Here is a 20,006-nt window from a genome sequence, read left to right as displayed (position 1 = left end):
CACAAATGTTGCCATTGGCAATAATTAGAAAGCTTGAAAACCAATAATTACGTTGTTTTAACTAATAATTAGCATGTAAATAACAACTGTAGATAAAATACTAAAGCTTTCAATTATATTTAAATTATTTATTCTTTTGTTATTGCTTACAAGTGTCACATAGAATTTAGGACACCTTGTCCTTGACCCACTTTTTGACGGCACATCTCGTGATTATACTTTACATTTTAATTTCTTAATAAAAATAAACTTTTTTCGTTTCGTTTGGTAATGTTATTGATTATAATAAATAACTGAAATCAGAAAACTAATGAATAAAATTTTCTGTGTAAAAGACATTTGTATGACTCGTAGCGCCATCTACTGGTTCTTGAGAAATGTACAATACACAACTTCACTTGATGGATTACCGCACCGCGTCGCGAGCATTTGATTTGAACATAAATATTAAAAAATATGCGTTCTTTATAAAATGACTGAGGTTTATTTTGTTGTCAAGACAGGTAATGCAGTAATGTAAGGCTTTTTTCCTAATTGAACCAAATAAAGTATGTTCTTAGAATTAACAAGTACCTTCATCATTTAGTGCTGTTTCCTTCCAATGTGGGTAGGTATTATGATTGTGACCAAGTTTAATAGAGGGTGGTTCAGTTATTTACGTCTGGGTATTTAGTTAATATGGTGGAGTGATGACTTGCGCAAGACGGCTGGCAGGAGCTGGATGCGAGAAGCCGAAAATAGATCTCAGTGGCGTGCACTTGGAGAGGCCTATGTCCAGCAGTGGACTGCGATAGGCTGATGATGATGATGATGATGATGATTTAGTTAATTAGATTTACTTAAAAATATACGAACTTTAGTCTACAGTAGGCTTTGCTCCGTGGCAGTAGCAGATAGATATTAGAAAAAACTATATTAGAGAAACTAGAATAAACGTAGGTATGCCTAAATAGGGTTATTTTTGAATGCCTTTTCGTTTCTAAAAATGGCGTTGATTGATGTAGTGTGATTGGAGCACAAAATATATAACGAACCGATTTAAAAAGTTATCTCCAACACTATCCCCCGGTGATAATAGGCCATTTATATTTTATCCCGGTCCGGGAAGTAAGTAGATCCTACGGAACGCAAGTAAAACGGGAGGAAACATTATGAAATCACGATTTCGCATTGAGTGTAATTCTCGACCTTATAATGAAAAAAAGAAGGAAGAAATCCGGGCAAAAAATAACCGATGTTTAATAAACTGCAATGACCTTTATTCGCTCACAATAGGACCATCAAAGTCGTCAGTAATCTACCAATTGACGGCAAAGTGTATGCACTTGATATTGTGTCCGTGTTAAATAAACTAACTGCAACTACACCTGCCTGCTCCTTGCCTTAAACTGCTACCTTTTTTGTGATAAACGCGTGTTGATGTTCAGAACACGCGGAAAATAAAGAAAATGCCTTAATCTTTACTATATATGTACCTAGGTAGTAAACTAGGTAGATAAACAGGTAGGTAAACTCATGTGTTGGTGTTTTGATAACGTTAAACCCGTATAAGAGAAAAGGATAGGTGTAAAATATTAAATTGTCTTATTGTAGGTAATGGTGCGACTCGCACCTTCTATTGTCGAGAACATTCATGTTTTGCTTGCTACCCTCATTTTTTACCTATGTCGAAAATAGAGGCCAAATAATTTTATTTTTGCACAATTATTTTAAAATAGATTGTTTTGATGTTTTTTACGGATATTCGCATTGTTTTGTAAAATGTTTCGAACAAGGAACTGAATAAGTACATATAACTGAAAGTTTTCCTCGTGACTTAAAGATACCTACAGCCTGCGCTCGTTCCCTCGTAAGCTTTGTCGCTTCGTTATAAAAATCAATAGCATTAGTAAGTTCGTACAAACGAATTATACGAATCTCTTTGTGTGCGTCGCCAGGCTTTCGGTGTGCGGGAAACAAAAAAAAACCACGAGCGAAATTCTTGTAATAAAAATCAATCGGAGCGGAGAGAGAAGGCGCCGCGCGGGGCGCCGACTGGTCGGGCGCCCGGACCACCCCCTGCCTCCTCCCTGCATACCTACACGTGCTATAATGCACCTACCCTCCCTTCCGACTTTTTCTATTCCCCATTCGTACAGGTTATACAATAGATACTTCCTCAATTGGAAATATGAATGATAATGTTTTTGAAATTCCAAAGAAGTCTCATATCGTCAGAGAGTGGAGTAAGGAATCCTAACCGAGCCTGGCATGCAGCACGTTGGAGCGGCGGGCGCGAGAGGGACCCCGCTACAGCGCGGTGCGCGGCCGGTTCCCGGCAAAAAGGCGTTTGTTTTTATTTCTTTGGCGCGGAAAAAAATCAGCACGCGCCCGCCCTGCACCTCCTAAACATGCGCCACGCAGCGACGCAGAGTCGGCCGGGTGTGTGCCGAATTCACTTTCATTTGCGACATCTCATCGTTTCCCGAAGGTCACCGTGCAGTCGCGGGTGTCGGGACAAGTCGCGGTGCATGTGTGGCGCGGGCGAGTGCTTGCGGCGGCCACCGCTGACCGACTAGGTGAGTGAGTGAATTTCGCGCCCTCGTCTTCGGCAATTCCGTTTCCCTCGCGTTTATCGGCACCCGTTTCGCACCGTCCTTCGCCGTGTGCCGGGAAGACGTGAAAGTGAATGTGTTTTCGTATCTCGCGGTGTGTCGGGGTCGCGCAGACGTGCACGACGGCCGCCGGCTCCTCCGAATGGAACGATGTGACGCGACGAGAGAGGGTTAACCGCGCAACTTTACATTCACTACTTTCCTCCACCTCTGACAGGTAGCGCACGATTATACACGCTAACAACAATTTCTTAAAGTCGCTTATCCTAAAATCTTACAAGTTTTGTCTATAAAGTTTTGAATCAGTAACGCATTTTGGTTTCAGTTGGAAGCTTCTACTGGATATTCGAACTTACACATACGTTAGCGACATGCACAAGGGCTTTAAAACAACAAAATTAAAAAAGCTCGTGAGACGGTCTGGCTCGCGAGCGATAGAGAGAGAGAGAATCAAACTTTGCACTCTTCATTTGTGCACCAATCGAGAAAAAATTCAATAAAGCTCGCTTCCTTTTGTCTAATTGCCTATGTAAACCTACTTATAACATGGCGATTGTTCGATTTCTGCGACATTCCGGGGAGAGCATGGGGTGCCACGATGTTGTTTACACTTGTACTCATAGAACACAGTTAGCGCGCTTTTGTTGACCTCATGAATACAACAATATCGTCAATGTAAACTTTTGATCTTAACTCATTTATATTGTTACTCTTAATGCTTCGAGTTTATTACCGTGAAAGATTTATATGAAAAAATAATTATAGTGGAGTAGATATTATTAGTTCGTTTTTATTTGGTTCGCTAGGAAATGCCCGGCTACGGACTGTCTCAAGTGAAATGCGAACCGCTCTCGGACGAAGAAGACAGCGACTCACAATTCGCGCACAGTTATCTATCCAGTCAGGTAACAACTTTAATTAGCATTTTTTATTATTTAGTTGCACGATTTTCGCGGCCAGGTACATGATTTTATCGTATGTATCATAGGCGATTAATTTGTTTGCAGTGGCACCAATATCAAAGTTTTTAGAACTTTGAATATTTATGTAGAACGTTATATTTTTTTGTTACCGTTACAAACTACGCCTGGGCTCGTTGAACATACAAACTTCACATTTGAACTTTTGAAGCTTTTTGTATTATTTTTTTTCTAATTTAATAAGACAATATTTCTTGTGAACCTCATAACGGATAAGTCAATCGTCTGATACATTATTATCTGATTTATTATGAAAATGACGAATGTACACCAAGTATTATTTTGTGTAGTTATCATCATTTATATTAATTCCCCAGTGTGTTAGCACGGAGATGAGATTATTCATAGCTGAAACCCAGAAGCGTAACCGCAACTCGTAAAATAGTTTTTTCAAGCGGCAATCAAATTATAAAAACTTGTTTCGTATACCCACTTTGTAGCAAATATGTACATGTACTGTTAATCTACCTACGTTAAGCATTTGTTTATTGATTGTAAGAATTCGATATTATACGCGTGACAATATCGCTGTTTTGTGCTAGGGAGTGCGTGGATAAATGATGTTATCAATTTGACCAAAGAACTGCGAATAAGTAATCATTTGCAGGCCAACTTTCCCGATGATGATATCCGACATAAACCTTCTAAAAGTAAGGTATGACCACGACATCTTTATTTCATTCCATACATACTTTGTTGTCATTTATTTTTTGCAAAGAAATGTTCCTAAGAAGCTTTTTATATTTTACAATTTTTTAAAAAAGTGACCGTTATTTTTGGGGATTGTGCTAGTATATTTTAAGTCACTGAATCTCACGATTTTCTAATGTAGTTTCGCAACATAAAGCTCGTACAAGCCAATTTAGACTACGGCTTAGCAAGATATAAAATGTAGAAGTTTTTTCTAGTCTTTATTACTGTGGAGTTCATCGGCCTAATAATTCATTCTCTAATTGCTTACTTATGCGAACATATATTCGTGTAGGCCTATGTAACACAGTATCAGAAGTAACTTACAAGTATAGATAATGAATTAATTAGAAGAAAATAACAAGCTCAATTAATTTGAATATCTTTATAGGTTAATGATTTAGTTTAGGTGAAGCAAACCAACCAATGCGCTTAATATTTTGCTGTTCTGAGGTTTCGAGCGCTTTGCAAGTCCGTAGTTGTTTGAATTAATTTATCTGTCCCAGCTTTTCATACCTGTAGGTGGGTACTTAGGTACTCACGCTTAAATAGTAGAACCTTCCCCTTGAATATCTACCTATTCCTAAAGACTGCATTGAAATCAATTACGTAGTTTACAAGATCTAAACATATAATTATTGAATTAGTGAGGAATGACAAGAATAGCGTTTTTTTTAATAAAATCGCTACGTAGTTATTAGATTGAATATAAGAAAATCATGTAAACCTACAATAATATTTGAACTTAGTAAGTTCCCCATGTCACAATACTCATGATAGGAACACCTACACCTCCCGGTTGAGCAGGGCAGCGGCTTGGAGGAGCTGGCCCCACTGGCGCCGGCCGCGCCCGCCGCCACGCCGGTCTGCGTGAAGCAGGAGCGCGCAGAATCTCCGCCTGCTGCCACGCTGGAGACTCTTGAGTCTGCTCCTCATAATGCACAGGTAACGTCATCCTTATGTATCTTTCATTTAAGAGCCTTATGCCCATTTTCACCAACAAATACCTAAATTAAGGGATCCCCTAAGAGCATTTACGGAACACTTAATAAGAATTTCGTTTTCACCAAAGTTTAGGTATCCCTTATCCATAGTTATTTATGTCAAAATTGGGAGAGCCCTTATTCTATAGTCTGATTTTTAATTCGAGTCAGTAAAATGACAGGGACAATTGTCACTTTCACAAAAAAGGGTGACCCACTACAATAGTGATGTTCCACAATCGATCGACTTAGAAGTTTAGTCATGATTTTAGTCCTGCCAATAACAAAAAAAAATATAACAACAGTATTTTATGTAATATTTAATTACATGTTTTCAGTTTAATTTCCGTAAATTACATATTTATGTTAATTTATAGCCAATTTGATATTAATAAAAAAATTTAATGTATGTACAAATAAATAAATGAATGTAATCTAGACTAACTTTTAATTCTCGATTTAAAAATCTCGATTTTCCACATGACTATTTATTTGGGACCCTATTTTTTAAAACTGTGCAACACTGGAAATGTCATTTTACTGACTCGAATTAAAAATCAGACTATAAGTGGCACTTAGATTAAGAGATTGTTGGTGAAAATGGGCATTACTCTCAGGTTCTTGCGTTTTGCCTCATCATGTGCCAATTCTTGTACATTCTTAAACCTATGTCGCACCTCCACATTCTCCTATTAGCTAGTAAATGACAAGGGGATTTCCATTACCGATGTTTATGAAACGGAATGAAACGTTTAAACCTATGGGTGCATGTTAATACAGTTGTATGTGGAAAGAATCTCCGTTCAAATGCGAATGTGTGTAAGTTCACTTGTTACGCTTTAGCGTTAAAACGAATGAACTGATGGAGATGAAATCTGGCAGGAATGTAAGTGGGACTCGGAGCAACATTATCTCATTCATGGATTTCTGTAGTCGCTTTATCCACATAAATATGTACTACAGAATAATAGAAATCCTAATTTTTAAACATAGATCTACGAAAGGACCTTCAACAAAAACAATTCCGATGCTGGTATTAGAGTTAATACCTACTTGACTTAATTAATCCACAACGGTATTTAGAACTAGTACTCATTGAATACATTACGTATATTTTTTACATACGGTAATAAAATTCGCCTTTTATCTTACCGCTCATTTGTTAGGCCTAATGTGTGCCTCAATTTATGTAGATGACATGCTAACTAGTCGTAATGGATTGTGTCTTATACTTTTAACTAAAGTAACAAAACTGACTTTATTATAACTTACTTTTGTTGTATTTTAATTAAATATACATATATAGGTATGTACCTAACTAAAATGTGTAGGTGCCTAATTTTTCACAATCGACAAAGTTTATATACTTTTTTTTTTTTTAACGGCGCGGCGGCGTCAAAAATCATCAAATGACCCCTCACGCTGTGGGTTAGCAGCGGTGAGGGAGTGTCAGACTCTTACTGACTAAAAACCGTCGTGTTCCCTTTAGGGCTTTTATGTACCAGGGCCGCGGTATCTCTTTCGAACAACCCGCTGCGAAGTTTATATAGGTACCTACTTAAAAAGTGAATGTGCAACAAGAAATAATTCATTCACCAAGTCAAACCACGAAAGTTGTGTAGTTTGAACTTTCCCAACCTTCATCATTAGAAGTATTATTCTCCTACTAGATATATGAACAGCTTATTCTGATTTAGAGCACATCACTGCTGGATCGTCACATGGAATTCATGAACGTCAGCGAAGTTGCCGACTCTACTGACTTCATGCCGCTACTGGCTGTCAAGGATGAACCGTCTTCTGAAGGTGGTAAGTACCATTAGACCTTATAACACTAAATTCTAAAGTATAGGCTTACGAAAAATATGATGGAACAAGTGATGAGCCACCAAAACACTATGATAACCAGATCTTATTCAGTAAAAACCTATGCCAAATATTTTTTTTATCTGACCGATTGCAAAAGGCATTTACGAAGTTATGAATTGGATGCTGTGGGACGACGTTTGAAAGGGAAATTGTAGCTGCTGTACTTACTTTTTCCAACACCAAACTATGTAACAAGCTGTAAAGTTGTTAACGTGGTTTTTAGAACATACTTCTTCCAATACTTTGCGGTTTTGTGGTTGTCGCTCAGTACCGAGAAATAACTTGATTGATTTATATCCGTTCCGTAAGTGACGTATTTGTTCACTGTTCAGTAAAATCAAGCATCGCGAACCTAGTTCTTGCCTGTCTAAAGAAGCACCGATGTCATCCACCGCGGCTTTTGACGAATGAAAGGCAAAGTGAACGTTAACCAATTCTAGGAAAAAGAGAAAAATATATAGAAAGTAAGATTGTCATGGTGAATTTATCCGACATTTGGAATCAACACGGGATAACTACATATTTACGCACGCTATTTTAGAACGGATGAAACCTGTTTCCTGCTCCCATTCGTGGAAAAATATTTATATTTTTATTTGTATAAAAAAGATTGATGATCCTACTCGAAACCTGTTATTGTCGTCATCGTAGGTTGGTAAGTTCCAACCGATCCTACTCGTGCTCTTTTCTTGCAGGAGGAATTTATTCGAGGCCTTTTTTGCTGAGATTAAACAATGATTGCAGCTCAGAAGTATTTTTTTTTTACATTTGATCAAAAAATAATTTCGATGTATTTAGGCCTTTTTACATGTGGTTCGAACTCGATGCGCCATTCATTTCCTGTTCTTATTAGTACAAATTCCCTTTTCATCCCACCATCTCGGAAAGAGTACTTTTACCCTTTGATATCTGAGCGCAAAAGTCGTTTTTATCCTCTAGAGCGGCAAAGTGATTTGAATTTAGAACATCATATGCAATACTCCATTTGTGACAATCTTGATAAGACTTTTCAAACAAATACATATTAAACAAATAAAATACTGCTTAAAATAATTATTCAATTAATTAAGTAATTTTGTTTATTGTTTTTACATTGATTTTTAACCTCGTTTCATTTTTAAACTGCATTTTCAAATAAATGAACTTTAATACGTACTTCTATTTAATTTGATACTCATAAGTGCGCGCCATTTTGTTTTTTGTATTTCCTCGATGAGGTGGGATGAAAAGTTACGTGTTGCACATGAGTGCAAAGATTTTTCACCTTGTGCTGTTTTGATTCCCTCGCTATCGCTCAGGATTCTAATTATTGAAACACTCGCTACGCTCGTGTTTCAATTTTAGAATCCTTCGCTTCCTCGGTCATCAAAATTGAGCTCGCGGTTAAAAAGCAACTTTGCACTCTTGTATAACAAATAACTATACATATGGTTTGAACTCGATCCGCCATCAATTTCCTGTTACGAATTCCCTTTTCAAACTGTCCAGAACAACCGCACCTCAGTGGCGAAGACACGAGCGACTCATGCGGTAGACAAGCCTCGCCCGCGCCCCGACACAGCCCGAAGAGTTGGACGCAGCATGACATGGAACGAGCACTCGAAGCCCTCAGAACACACCAGATGAGCCTCACCAAGGTATACCACTTGGTTGTACTTCTAGCTGTTTCTGTGATCCCAAATCGAGTTTATTTCATAAGCAACTTAATCTGATATTAAGACCTAATCTTCAAGCTTCAGAATGTTTGATGAATTGTTCAGTTTAAAGTTCAAATTCTACGACAATCTAATCTCTAGAAATAAGAAACAGACCTTTGAGTCTTTATGAACCGCAAAGGTTGATGCTAATGAATAATATTTAACATCATTTTAGGCATACTTCGCTTATAATCAGATAACTGATGGTTATTATACAATTAATTTTAAGGGAACAAATATAATGACCACCATAAAATGCTTTGATACCCTTAGTTTTGCAACCAGAAAAATCTACTGAACACCAGAAAAATAAAGTCTAAAAATGTAATAGTACCAGCTATTTTAGTCACGACTTCACTTTAAATTGTATTCGACCACCAAATTTAGTAAATGATCACCAACTCTTGACGACCAAATTAATGTATTATTTTTGCCTAAATAAGTCACTGTGATTGCCATAAAATGTAGGCTTATTATCAAATAAAGTATTATGATGCCATATTAAGTTATGTGTCCGGCTTGCAATGCATGCGTGAGTGTCAGTATGACGAGTGACAGGGGAAAATGGAAGAAAATGACTTATTGCGCCGACCCCAAGTAAAATTGGGAACAGGGCAGGAGAAAGAAGAAGAAGAATGTGTTTCTCAATACACTCCCTCGAAAACACACTCTTATCGCACTGTTTAGAGGCATGCAATAGACAATTTTCTACCCTAGTGCAGGAAAAGGGTCCCCATAATGTTATTACATTTATTGTATCAGGCCGAACTTATTTTTTTGGAGTCAGTTTACTTAAACAGGATAGCAAGATGTAAAAACTTTGATTATCATTTTATATTAAAACGCTGGTATAATTTTGATGATCATTCACTACTTTTGGTGATCATTTACTACTTTTGGGATAACAATGATTTATTTGAACTCATTTTGCTTAAATAGGATAGCAGAATGTAAAAACTTTGGTTATCATTTTACTTTAAAATGGTGGTTTAATTTTGGTGATCATTTACTATTTTTGGCTTGCGCATGATTTATTTTGGAGTAATTTCACTTAAATAGGATGGCAAAGTGTTAAAACTTTGGTTATCATTTTACATTAAAATGCGAGTTTCATTTTGGTGATCATTTACTATTTTTGGCTTGCGCATGATTTATTTTGGAGTAATTTCACTTAAATAGGATAGCAAAGTGTTAAAACTTTGGTTATCGTTTTACATTAAAATGCGAGTTTCATTTTGGTGATCATTTACTATTTTTGTCTGCTATTTGTTACTATTTCTGGTGATCAGTTAAACATAAGCCTAATTTTAATACGTATAGCTGACCAGCAACCGTCACGGTTGAGATAGCTCATACAGTACGCGTGACGTGTGTGTAACCTTCAGCGGAGTACTAATGTAGTTGTTTATTTGATGATGGCTCTGTTTCTATGAGACATGTGCTTTACTGAAGTAAGGTAATTAACGTTGAAGGGTACTGTAACAATCTAAAAAACTGTTACAACTTGTACAACTCGTTTTGAGTTCACATTTTGCTAATTTACGCCTTCTTCTTTTTTGATTTGGTGTTAAACGATCAACATTTTTTGAAATCCCTTTTAATCATGGTTCTAAGACTTCTGAATTTTACTTCCAGCCTAAATATAAATACATGGTATAAAATTACACATTAGCATCACCAGTATTACTCTTCTGGAGATAAGTTTCACCAGTATTTTATCATCCATTTCTAACTTCTCAAGGCATCATCCACGTACGGCATTCCGTCGACGACGCTGTGGCAGCGCGCGCACCGGCTCGGCATCGACACGCCGAAGAAGGAAGGCGCCGCCAAGTCCTGGAGCGAGGCGGACCTGCGCGGAGCCCTGCATGCGCTGAGGGCCGGCGCCATCTCCGCTAATAAAGCCAGTAAGGCGTATGGTAAGGAGTCTTGCTTTTGTATTGGACAGGAATAGGAAATATGTTCTTTTTGAAAATCTTTTTTGATGGTTTCTTTGTGCATTATAGGTATTCCCAGCAGCACACTGTACAAGATAGCGCGTCGCGAGGGTATCCGACTGTCAGCGCCCTTCAACGCAGCGCCCACCGCCTGGCGCCGCGCCGACCTGCAGCTCGCGCTCGCCGCCATCCGCGCCGGCAGCAGCTCCGTGCAGCGAGCCGCCACCACATACGGCATACCCACTGGTCAGTCACCTGCCTGCGTCATAGCTGTGGACACACTTCACGCGCCGGCAGCAGCTCCGTGCAGCGAGCCGCCACCACATACGGCATACCCACTGGTCAGTCACCTGCCTGCGTCATAGCTGTGGACACACTTCACGCGCCGGCAGCAGCTCCGTGCAGCGAGCCATGAGCTTTTACTAAGGCACAACCAGCCTCCAACAGCCGCTATAGATCTACAGTTTTAGAAAATACTCGGCAAGCTATAAAAATCTCCTAGCTACCGTCTGTCACGCTCACCAAGCTTTCGTGGTAACTAATAGTACATTATACTGTGCATTAAAGGATCCGCTCTGCCAAATTATAAACTAAAGTGACTTCATAAACTCATATTTTCAAACCATCATCCGGACACCCATTTATCTACCTACACCAAATAATTTGCCGTGCACACTTTTACGTCAATTTAGTCACATTTGGAACTTTCAAACTTTTCAGGAACCCTGTATGGGCGGTGTAAGAGGGAAGGCATCGAGCTGTCCCGCTCCAACCCCACGCCATGGTCTGAAGATGCCATGGGAGAAGCACTCGAGGCAGTACGGTAAGGCTACATTCAACTAAGATAATAGAAATCTTCCCTCATTGTTAGGTACACTATGCTAGGTTCAGGTAACTTTTACCCACAACCGACAAGTTACAAATATATTTCGGTGTATATTTCGGTTAGCATACTCTTTTCTTCATCTCGCATCTCTCCTTTGAACATTTGTGATTTTTTTAGCATCCGTGTAGTAACATTGATCATTTCTTATCAATCCTATCTTTTAATTAGTCGATATTAGCCGTGGCTGAACATACTTAAGACAAATCCGGAGAAACCTCCGGATCATCGGATTACCAACTAGACCACTTGTTCTTTGAAACTAAGCATTTGTATATCTTGACAGTGTGGGCCAGATGTCTATCAACCAAGCGGCTATTCACTACAACCTGCCTTACTCATCACTCTACGGCAGATTCAAGCGCTGCAAGTATCAGATGCAGGTACGTCACACGCTCATTATTTATGACAAAATATACTTAAGAGGGGTACATTAGTTGAGATTGTTACCCGCATATTAAGACTTTTATTGCATCCTAAGTGTTAGTTTAGGACCCCTGACGTTCACCCGCATGCTACTGGAGAAGTTAATTACACATTACCCTCGTTATTTAAAAGTTTTGCTTACTGCAACAAAATAGGAGTGAGGACAAAACATCAATTTTACTCTGTCATCCTAAATCCAATATCTACACTGTAGGTCAATAATATAAACAGCCAATGCACTAGATTTATAACTTAATCTTATTTTACAGGGTATCCCTCAAACCCAGCAACCACAACAAGACCTTCAAAACCTGGAAGCGGAACAACCTCACGAGGTGCCACAATACTACCACCAGCTACCACCACACCAGGAACCAGACCCACACACGTACACACACATGCACGACTACACCCACACTCACGAACAGTACGGGCAGTACTACCAGGGCTTCAACAGTATCGCCACCAGCTGAGGGTACGGCCCCACCTCAAATAATGAGGGGCTTTGATATTCAAACTTTTTACAATTAAACTCGACGCCACACCCAAATAGGTACTGGTTGCTAAAAAAATAGTGGCGTCGATTGTCATTCATGACTATGTTTTTGATTTTCAAATGTTTTAAGTGCGTGGTTAGTGCTTTTAACCATTCCGCCTACAAAGAGCGAGCGTTTCAACAAAAATGTAACCGTGTCTAGAATCTAAGGTGTCGCTTTCTTGTCTTCAGTAAGTGTAACTATTTCTTTATAATAGCATTTACTGAAGAGCCATTTTGGCAAAATTGACCATCTATTTTTACTAGTTTTACTTTTTATAAAACGTAATAACTTCATTTGAATACGAGTAGCGACATCTATTAGGATAAGGTAGGAAACTGCTAGCATACATTATAGAAAACTGCCATTAAAAGTAAATACGTAATTAGCGAATAAGTTTTAATATTTAAATATACAATTATACAAAATTTCTTGCTATAATACCCTTATAAAATTGATTATTCTGGTTAGAAACCTACAAAAACTATTTGAAAATATTTATTTTGTTGTCTGTAAGAAATAGGTAACAGCTGGGTGTGTTTTTCTTGTTTTTCCTTAATTAACAGACAACTTATTTAACGTGGCGCCATTTTTTACAAAGTTGTGTCTTTGAGTTGTGTACGATACTCTGGTTCACGTTATGTGATGAATTTCAGCAATATTAGGAAATGTTAGATAATTTAAGTGTATGTATGGATATAATGTATAAGCCATGGTGACGAAGTCTTGCTAAGATTTGTAGTAAATTACTACGATTTAGTTGAGTAGTAAGTACCTAGTGTTATAGTGGCCATTTCTTGTGATTCAAGGAAATATACGAAAGAATTATTATGATAAGATTGGAACATTCTGTCCACACGTAAATACGTAATTTTAATGTGATAGATTTAGATGTATAACTACATTCGTTAGTATTTTTGAATACTTCGTTGTTTAGAACGTTTGCTCTTTTTTTTCAAACATGGTTTACTGGTTTGTCCATTCGCCGCTAGATGGCGTAACTCTGCTTTTGTATCCGTCAATAGATGGCGTTGTTTAAAGTTTACTATTTTTTGACGTTTTGCAATTTGAACAAAATTATTATTCCAATCTGTATTATTCATAGTTATACAATGTGCAATTATTCCCACCGTATAGTAAAAACTTAGAACATAATAAACTCGATAGACTGAATTCATGTTTTATTGACGTCATTATTTTGCAGTGAAGGTACTCCCTAACATCATCATCATCATCTCCCGAGCCTTTTCCCAACTATGTTGGGCTTCCAGTCTAACCGGATTCAGCTGAGTATCAGTGCTTTACAAGAAGCGACTGCCTATCTGACCTCCTCAACCCAGTTACCCGGGCAACCCCATACCCCTTGGTTAGGGCTTCTGACTACCCATAACGACTGCCAAGGATGTTCAATGATAGCCGGGATCTACAGTTTAACGTGCCATCCGAAACACATCAAAAATTGTGTTGCGGAATGTGACAAAGGTTTTGAATTCACGGTTGTCAGCTCTAAGGATATTATTCAAGCGTATAAAGATCTCGATGTAAAAAAGACTGCTGACCTTTGGGGATTGTCAGTTCAGATAATCTCATCGATAATTGAAATAATTTCCCCTTATTTAGCAACTGTGTTCAACTCTTGTGTTGCATCAGGTGTTTTTCCTGACTTGATGAAACTTAGTAAAGTAATTCCATTGTTTAAATCTGGTAGTACAACCGATCCATCAAATTTTCGGCCAATTTCAATTTTACCCACTTTGAGTAAAATTTTTGAGAAGTTAATATTACGTCAATTGTTGAGCCATTTTAATAGAAACAACTTGTTGCACACTAAACAATTCGGATTTACCAAGGGTCGTTCTACTACGGATGCGGGCGTGGAATTGCTTAAAAATATATTCGAGGCCTGGGAGGATTCGCAGGATGCGCTAGGTATTTTCTGCGACTTGTCCAAGGCTTTTGATTGCGTGCACCATGATATACTCATCAGGAAACTTCACCACTATGGTATCAAAACAAGGCTTTGACCTTCTGACTTCTTATTTGCATAATAGAATTCAGAGGGTGGATGTCAATGGTAAGAGGTCTTCTGGATCTACGGTCACCATGGGGTTCCACAGGGTTCAATTCTAGGCCCTTTTGTTTCTTATTTATATTAATGACCTCCCTTATCACGTAAGGGATAATCACAAGATTGTGTTGTTTGCCGATGATACTTCACTCGTTTTTAAAATCAAGCGCCAACTCGACAATTTTGACGAAGTTAACAATGCACTCTCAAAGGTTGTTCATTGGTTTAATGTCAATAATCTTCTTTTAAATGAATCTAAAACGAAGTTAATTAAATTCTCAACGCCTAACGTAAGGCAGTTACACACCAATGTACAACTAAATGGAGTAGAGTTGAAGCCTGTTGAGTCAACGGTATTTCTTGGTTTGACCGTTGATTCCAAACTCCAATGGGGCCCACATATAGTTAAATTGTCAGGAAAGCTTAGTTCAGCCGCCTATGCTATTAAAAAGATCCGACTTATCACCGATGTGGACACAGCCAGAATAGTTTATTTTAGTTACTTTCATAGTTCAATGACGTATGGGATTCTCCTTTGGGGAAACTGTGCGGATGTTGAAACTATATTTATTCTACAGAAAAGAGCTGTTCGAGCCATTTATAATCTGGGCCCAAAAGTTTCTCTCAGAGAGAAATTCAAAGAAATAAACATTCTGACTGTTGCCTCTCAATATATTTTTGAAAATTTAATGTACGTTCGTAAAAACATTTCTAACTTTGTTCAAATGTCTGATGTTCATAGCATAAATACTAGGAATAAACATAATCTCGCTGTACATGCTACTCGCCTCCACAGAGTAAGCAACTCGTTCATGGGTCAATGTATACGCTTTTACAATAAACTTCCCAAAGCGGTTCGTGACTTACCTATCAGGAAGTTTAAAAATCATATAAAATCCAAACTCTTGAAAAAAGGATATTACAAAATATCTGATTATTTAAATGATAAAGAAGCTTGGGAATGAGCTGCTCGCTTAGTGAGTGATATCTTTTTAAATGCCTGTGTATTGTTACTTTTGACATTTAAATATTATTATCATCAGATAACTTTTATTAATGACATTCTTTTTATTGACATTTATATGTTATAATTGTATTTTTTTTTTTTTAAATTTATTATTATTATTGTGAATGTGAGTATCGTGTATGCGAGCAACATTATATATTCTTATAACATAAATATCTGTCTGTCTGGCGGGTTTGAGTATTTTTAAATGGCCTACGCAAATGTTCTGCAGATCTGGTATCGTCGTGTGACAGGTCGTTGAGCTCCCTAAGATATGGTTGAGCTACACGACGACTGATGCATGCGTGCCGTCTGTTGGGACTGGTCAGCTCCAGCCTGATGTGGCTCTTTCCTCAAAAGGCCATTCCAGACCGCGTACATGGTGACACTCACACATAATTATTTCATTTATAACATGTTTGGACTTTAAAAGAGACTATGACCCTTGAGTTTGTTTCGGCGTTTCTTCTCAGGGATCAGTCAGTTAGGAAATGCCGGCCTCAGCGTTCTTAAAATGACGTGTAAAAGTGATGTAATGTCCAACTTGCAAAATAAACAATTTCATTTCATTTCATTTCACAGTCATTGGTGTCTAAGATATACGTAGAAAGTACATACAAACTTAGAAAAGTTGCATTGGTGCTTGCCTGACCTGGAATCGAACCCGCGCCCTCATGCTCGAGAGGTTGGTTCTTTGCCCACTAGGCCACCACGACACCAGTGAAGGCACTCCCCAACGCTCGCAAAATATTACTGCATTCTTTGTGATAGATTTCTTGTCATAATTATATTTTTGTGCTATTAAACTTGTTTTTTACGGTTGACAAGTACCAAGTTACCGCTGTAATGCGGGATGGCCTGGCATGGAAGACGCTTTGCGCGTTCGGACCATGGCTTCTTTACCTTAAACTATTAGGCCAAGGATTTGCTGAGGGTAGGTCCTTATTACTATTATAATACCTATTTTATGTATCTGATGTTAAAAAAAAAAACAAATCGTGTGTACATAAAAAAGTCGCTTTATTTGTTATCTACAGTTAGATATAAAATAAATTACATAATGATTTTCATGGCTTCGACTGCGGCGTCCGTAGCTACAATATACAATTTTTCATACATCTTATTCACTTTACAATTAAGTAAGAATATACTATACCATTGCACAAAATACAATTTTATCATTCGTCACACACAGTTTATCAGTTCCAGTTTATTTCGGCATACTTGTCAAATTATATTTACAAAGTGTTAACTACTCGGCAATAGATGGCGTTGTAAGACATCATAGAGCAAGAACCAGATTGCTTGAAGTAGTGTCATTTTCAGGGTAGCCTTATAACGCCACCTAGTATCGAGTTGTACGAAACTAATAAAGAAAAATACAATATTAGGTTGGTATTTTCACTAGGATTGTCTTTTCTACAAGTTTTAATAACATAACCGAAGTTAAACACATACATAAGTAGATAATAGCATCTTACTACTTACTATAGGGATGAAATGATTTAGGATCACTATTTACAACATGACATCAGAGATCATTACAATAGATATACAAAATGCTCAAAATGCGTTCGGTACACACTACGGGTCTAAAGTCACAGAACAATATCAGCACGAACGACAGCAACTCATCAGCATCAACGTGTTTACAAAGAGATACATGAGTTTATTATTACAATCAGTTGCATGGCGATGAGCTTCTGTCGCTCGTCGTGGCGGTCGGTTTAGGTATCTTTATATTACAACAGTTACAGCACAGAGCAGTAAACTACTTCACTGTTAATTTGTAAAAACGTACGAAATTGGCAGTGTTCATGAGGTAATGGAACTAAACGGTGGAGTATTTTACTGACTCTTACGTTGAAAGTCCAGTCATTGTGACTGCAATTGGGTATAGTTTGGGACACTTCTAGTTGAAAGAGTCTTGCGACGTTTTTTGAAAATATTTGTCGATGTCACAGTGGCGCCGTGAAATAGTTTCAACAAAAGTGTCAGTCAGTCCACGGCATCTCAGCGTGGATCGGACGCCACGGCCGCGGTCCTTAACACTAGTTACGTATATGTTGTGCGTCGCGGAAACACTAAGACTAGACACGCGCGACGTTTCACTCTCACAGTATCAGCACTAAAGTCAGTGGCGTCACTTCACGAGCCGCTTCAAGCACTGTCATGGACACGAGCCTTCGCACTGCCCTGTCGGGGGGTTACTGTCCCAGTCTAACAGCTAGCAGGAACACGTGGGCGACTAGACGGGCCCGTAGTCCGACAGCGGCTGCCCCGAGCGGGCGGAGGGCGCGGCAGTGGCCGGCGGCGGCAGCGAGGGCGGCAGGGAGGGCGGCAGGCGGGCGGGGCCCGGGGGCCCGGCGGCGGGGGCGGGGCCCGCGGGCGCGCGTCACACGCCCTTGACCAGGGCCCGCTGCGCCGGCGCCGGCTCGCGCCCGCCGCGCCACACGCGCCGCCACGACTCCAGCGTCTTGCCCGACCAGATCCACACGCCCGACGTGATGCCCACCGCCAGCGCCATGAAGTACTTGAGCATGAGCGCGGAGTAGAGCGGCCGGCCGCCGCACGTGGGCCCGCAGGCCACGCGCCGCACCCACTGCTCGTGGCCGCCCGCCTCGTACGCCAGGCAGCCGATGACCACGCCGGCTGGCACCGCGTACAGCACGCTGAACACGCCGATGCGGATCATCAGCTTCTCCAGCTTGTCGGCCTTGGAGCCGGCGCCCACGCCGCCCTGCCGCTTGATCACCGAGCGGATGCGGAACAGTGACACGAACCCGGCGAGCAGGAACGTCGCTCCCAGGGCGAAGTACACGATCAGCGGCGCGAGTACGTAACGCTTCAAGTTCTCCGGTGACGAGTTACCTACGTAGCAGATGCCGGCCACCGGGTCTCCGTCCACGGCACCGGCCAGCAGCACGGCCACGGTCTTCGCGGCAGGAATGAGCCACGCGGCCAGGTGGTAATATTGTGCGTGTCCAGCGATGGCTTCGTTGCCCCATTTGAGTCCCGCGGCCAAGAACCACGCAAAAGATAGCACCACCCACCAGATCGATGACGCCATGCCGAAAAAGTAAACCAGCACGAAGACGAGCGTGCAGGCGCCGGGACCGTTGGCCGAGGTACGCAACAGGGCGCCCTCGCACACCACCTCGTCGTGTCCCAGCGCCAGCCGCGCCAGGTAGCCCAGCGACACCATGAAGTAGCACGCCGACAGGTACACGATGGGCCGCTCGGGGTACTTAAAGCGCTGCGAGTCGATGAGGAAGGTGGTGAGCGTCATGAGCGTGCTGGCGGCGCAGAGGCCGCCCCACATGGCGACCCACACGGCCGCGAACTCCTTCTCCTCGCGCGTGAAGAACGCGCCGGCGCAGGGCAGCGCGCACGCGGCCACGCCGGCGGCCGCGCTGGCGTTGTGCAGCGCGCGCAGCGCCACCAGCGGCGCCCGGCACGTGCACGCGCAGGCCGCCGCGCCCGCCTCGCCCGCAGGCGCGGCGCCGGCCTGGCAGTTTTTTGCGTTGGGGTCGGAGCAGGCGGGGCGCGGCGGGCGGCGCGCGGGCGGCGGCGGCGGCTCGCGGGCCCGCTCGGTCTCCTCCATGCACAGCTGGTCGGGGTCGCCGGCGCGGGGCAGACGCTCGCAGGCCATGCGCTCGGGCCACTGGAAGCCGTACTTCTGCATGAGCGGCGCGCAGCCGTCCCGCGCGCGCTCGCACACGCTGCGGCACGCCGGCAGCGGTTTGGCGTAGTCCTCGATGCAGATGGGCGTGTACACCGAGCACAGGAAGAATTTTAGATCTGCAGAACATTTGATCTCGACTAACGGCCAGTATTGGTGGACCTGGAACGCAAAATTTTATAATTAGTACTCCACGTCGTGAATACTCCAAAAACTACTTGGGTCATGAATGGCCTGTTTAAAAAGAAAAAAGAAGGAGCTGCTAATAAGTACCTCAAGGCCGGCCTCCTCCTGCGTGTCATGGTCGAGCGCGTTGGGGAAGGAGGTGAGGTTGTACCCGATGCCGCGGCACATGGGGATGGTGATCTCCTGGCAGCGCGGCTGCAGCGCGGCCCCGCTCGCCGCCAGCACCGCACTCACCACCCACCACAACCACATCGTCATGCTGCTATCACACCCGCATCTGGAAACAAAACAAATACGAATTAAAACACATATACAAAACAACAAATCTATAAAATGCTATCTGTATCTCAATAAAGTGATCCATCTTGGTATCGTGTACAGAATGATCGGGATTCACTGAGAATGATGAGTAAAACATGATTGTTATTGTTGATGCGAGCGTCAGTCTCCAGGTAGTTATATGGCAGAT

General features: G+C 41.0%; 2 protein-coding genes across 9 annotated transcripts in view; one reads left to right on the top strand and one right to left on the bottom strand.

Moving 5' to 3' along the window:
* Positions 1-1,835: 1,835 nt before the first annotated feature.
* Positions 1,836-13,111, top strand: LOC110375986 (uncharacterized). Of its 6 annotated transcripts, none has more exons than XM_064037047.1 (11): positions 2,579-2,811; positions 2,920-3,269; positions 3,401-3,499; positions 5,045-5,209; positions 6,945-7,056; positions 8,605-8,753; positions 10,555-10,732; positions 10,820-10,996; positions 11,471-11,573; positions 11,920-12,016; positions 12,329-13,111. In XM_064037047.1, the coding sequence occupies exons 3-11, from the start codon at positions 3,404-3,406 to the stop codon at positions 12,530-12,532; spliced, it is 1,281 nt and encodes a 426-aa protein (XP_063893117.1). In that variant the 5' UTR covers positions 2,579-2,811; positions 2,920-3,269; positions 3,401-3,403; the 3' UTR covers positions 12,533-13,111. The 6 variants fall into 6 exon arrangements, with proteins under 6 accessions (XP_063893116.1, XP_063893119.1, XP_063893117.1 ...); XM_064037050.1 differs by having other exon boundaries at positions 2,581-2,811; positions 5,072-5,209; XM_064037046.1 differs by lacking the exons at positions 2,579-2,811; positions 2,920-3,269 and adding an exon at positions 1,836-2,558.
* Positions 13,112-16,670: 3,559 nt separating this feature from the next.
* Positions 16,671-20,006, bottom strand: part of LOC110375969 (frizzled-2) — a 159,955-nt gene continuing 156,619 nt past the window's right edge. For all 3 annotated transcript variants that reach the window (XM_049850604.2, XM_064036794.1, XM_064036793.1), the window contains 2 exons: positions 19,625-19,814; positions 16,671-19,513 (listed from right to left, as the gene is read on the bottom strand). In XM_049850604.2, coding sequence (XP_049706561.2) covers positions 18,065-19,513; positions 19,625-19,795 — 1,620 coding nt within the window. In that variant the 5' untranslated portion in view covers positions 19,796-19,814 and the 3' untranslated portion in view covers positions 16,671-18,064. The remainder of the gene's footprint in view (positions 19,514-19,624; positions 19,815-20,006) is intronic.

This window comes from Helicoverpa armigera, chromosome 11, assembly GCF_030705265.1.
Source record: "Helicoverpa armigera isolate CAAS_96S chromosome 11, ASM3070526v1, whole genome shotgun sequence".
NCBI lineage: Eukaryota > Metazoa > Arthropoda > Insecta > Lepidoptera > Noctuidae > Helicoverpa > Helicoverpa armigera.
This window is presented reverse-complemented; position numbering and strand designations above follow the sequence as displayed.

Excerpts from the sequence above, each read along its gene's own strand:
- LOC110375986 (XM_064037046.1), top strand. The coding sequence starts at position 3,404 with ATGCCCGGCTACGGACTGTCTCAAGTGAAATGCGAACCGCTCTCGGAC. Across the intron at positions 7,057-8,604 it reads TGAACCGTCTTCTGAAGGTG|AACAACCGCACCTCAGTGGC; the intron begins GTAAGTACCATT and ends CAAACTGTCCAG. Across the intron at positions 10,733-10,819 it reads TAAAGCCAGTAAGGCGTATG|GTATTCCCAGCAGCACACTG; the intron begins GTAAGGAGTCTT and ends TGTGCATTATAG.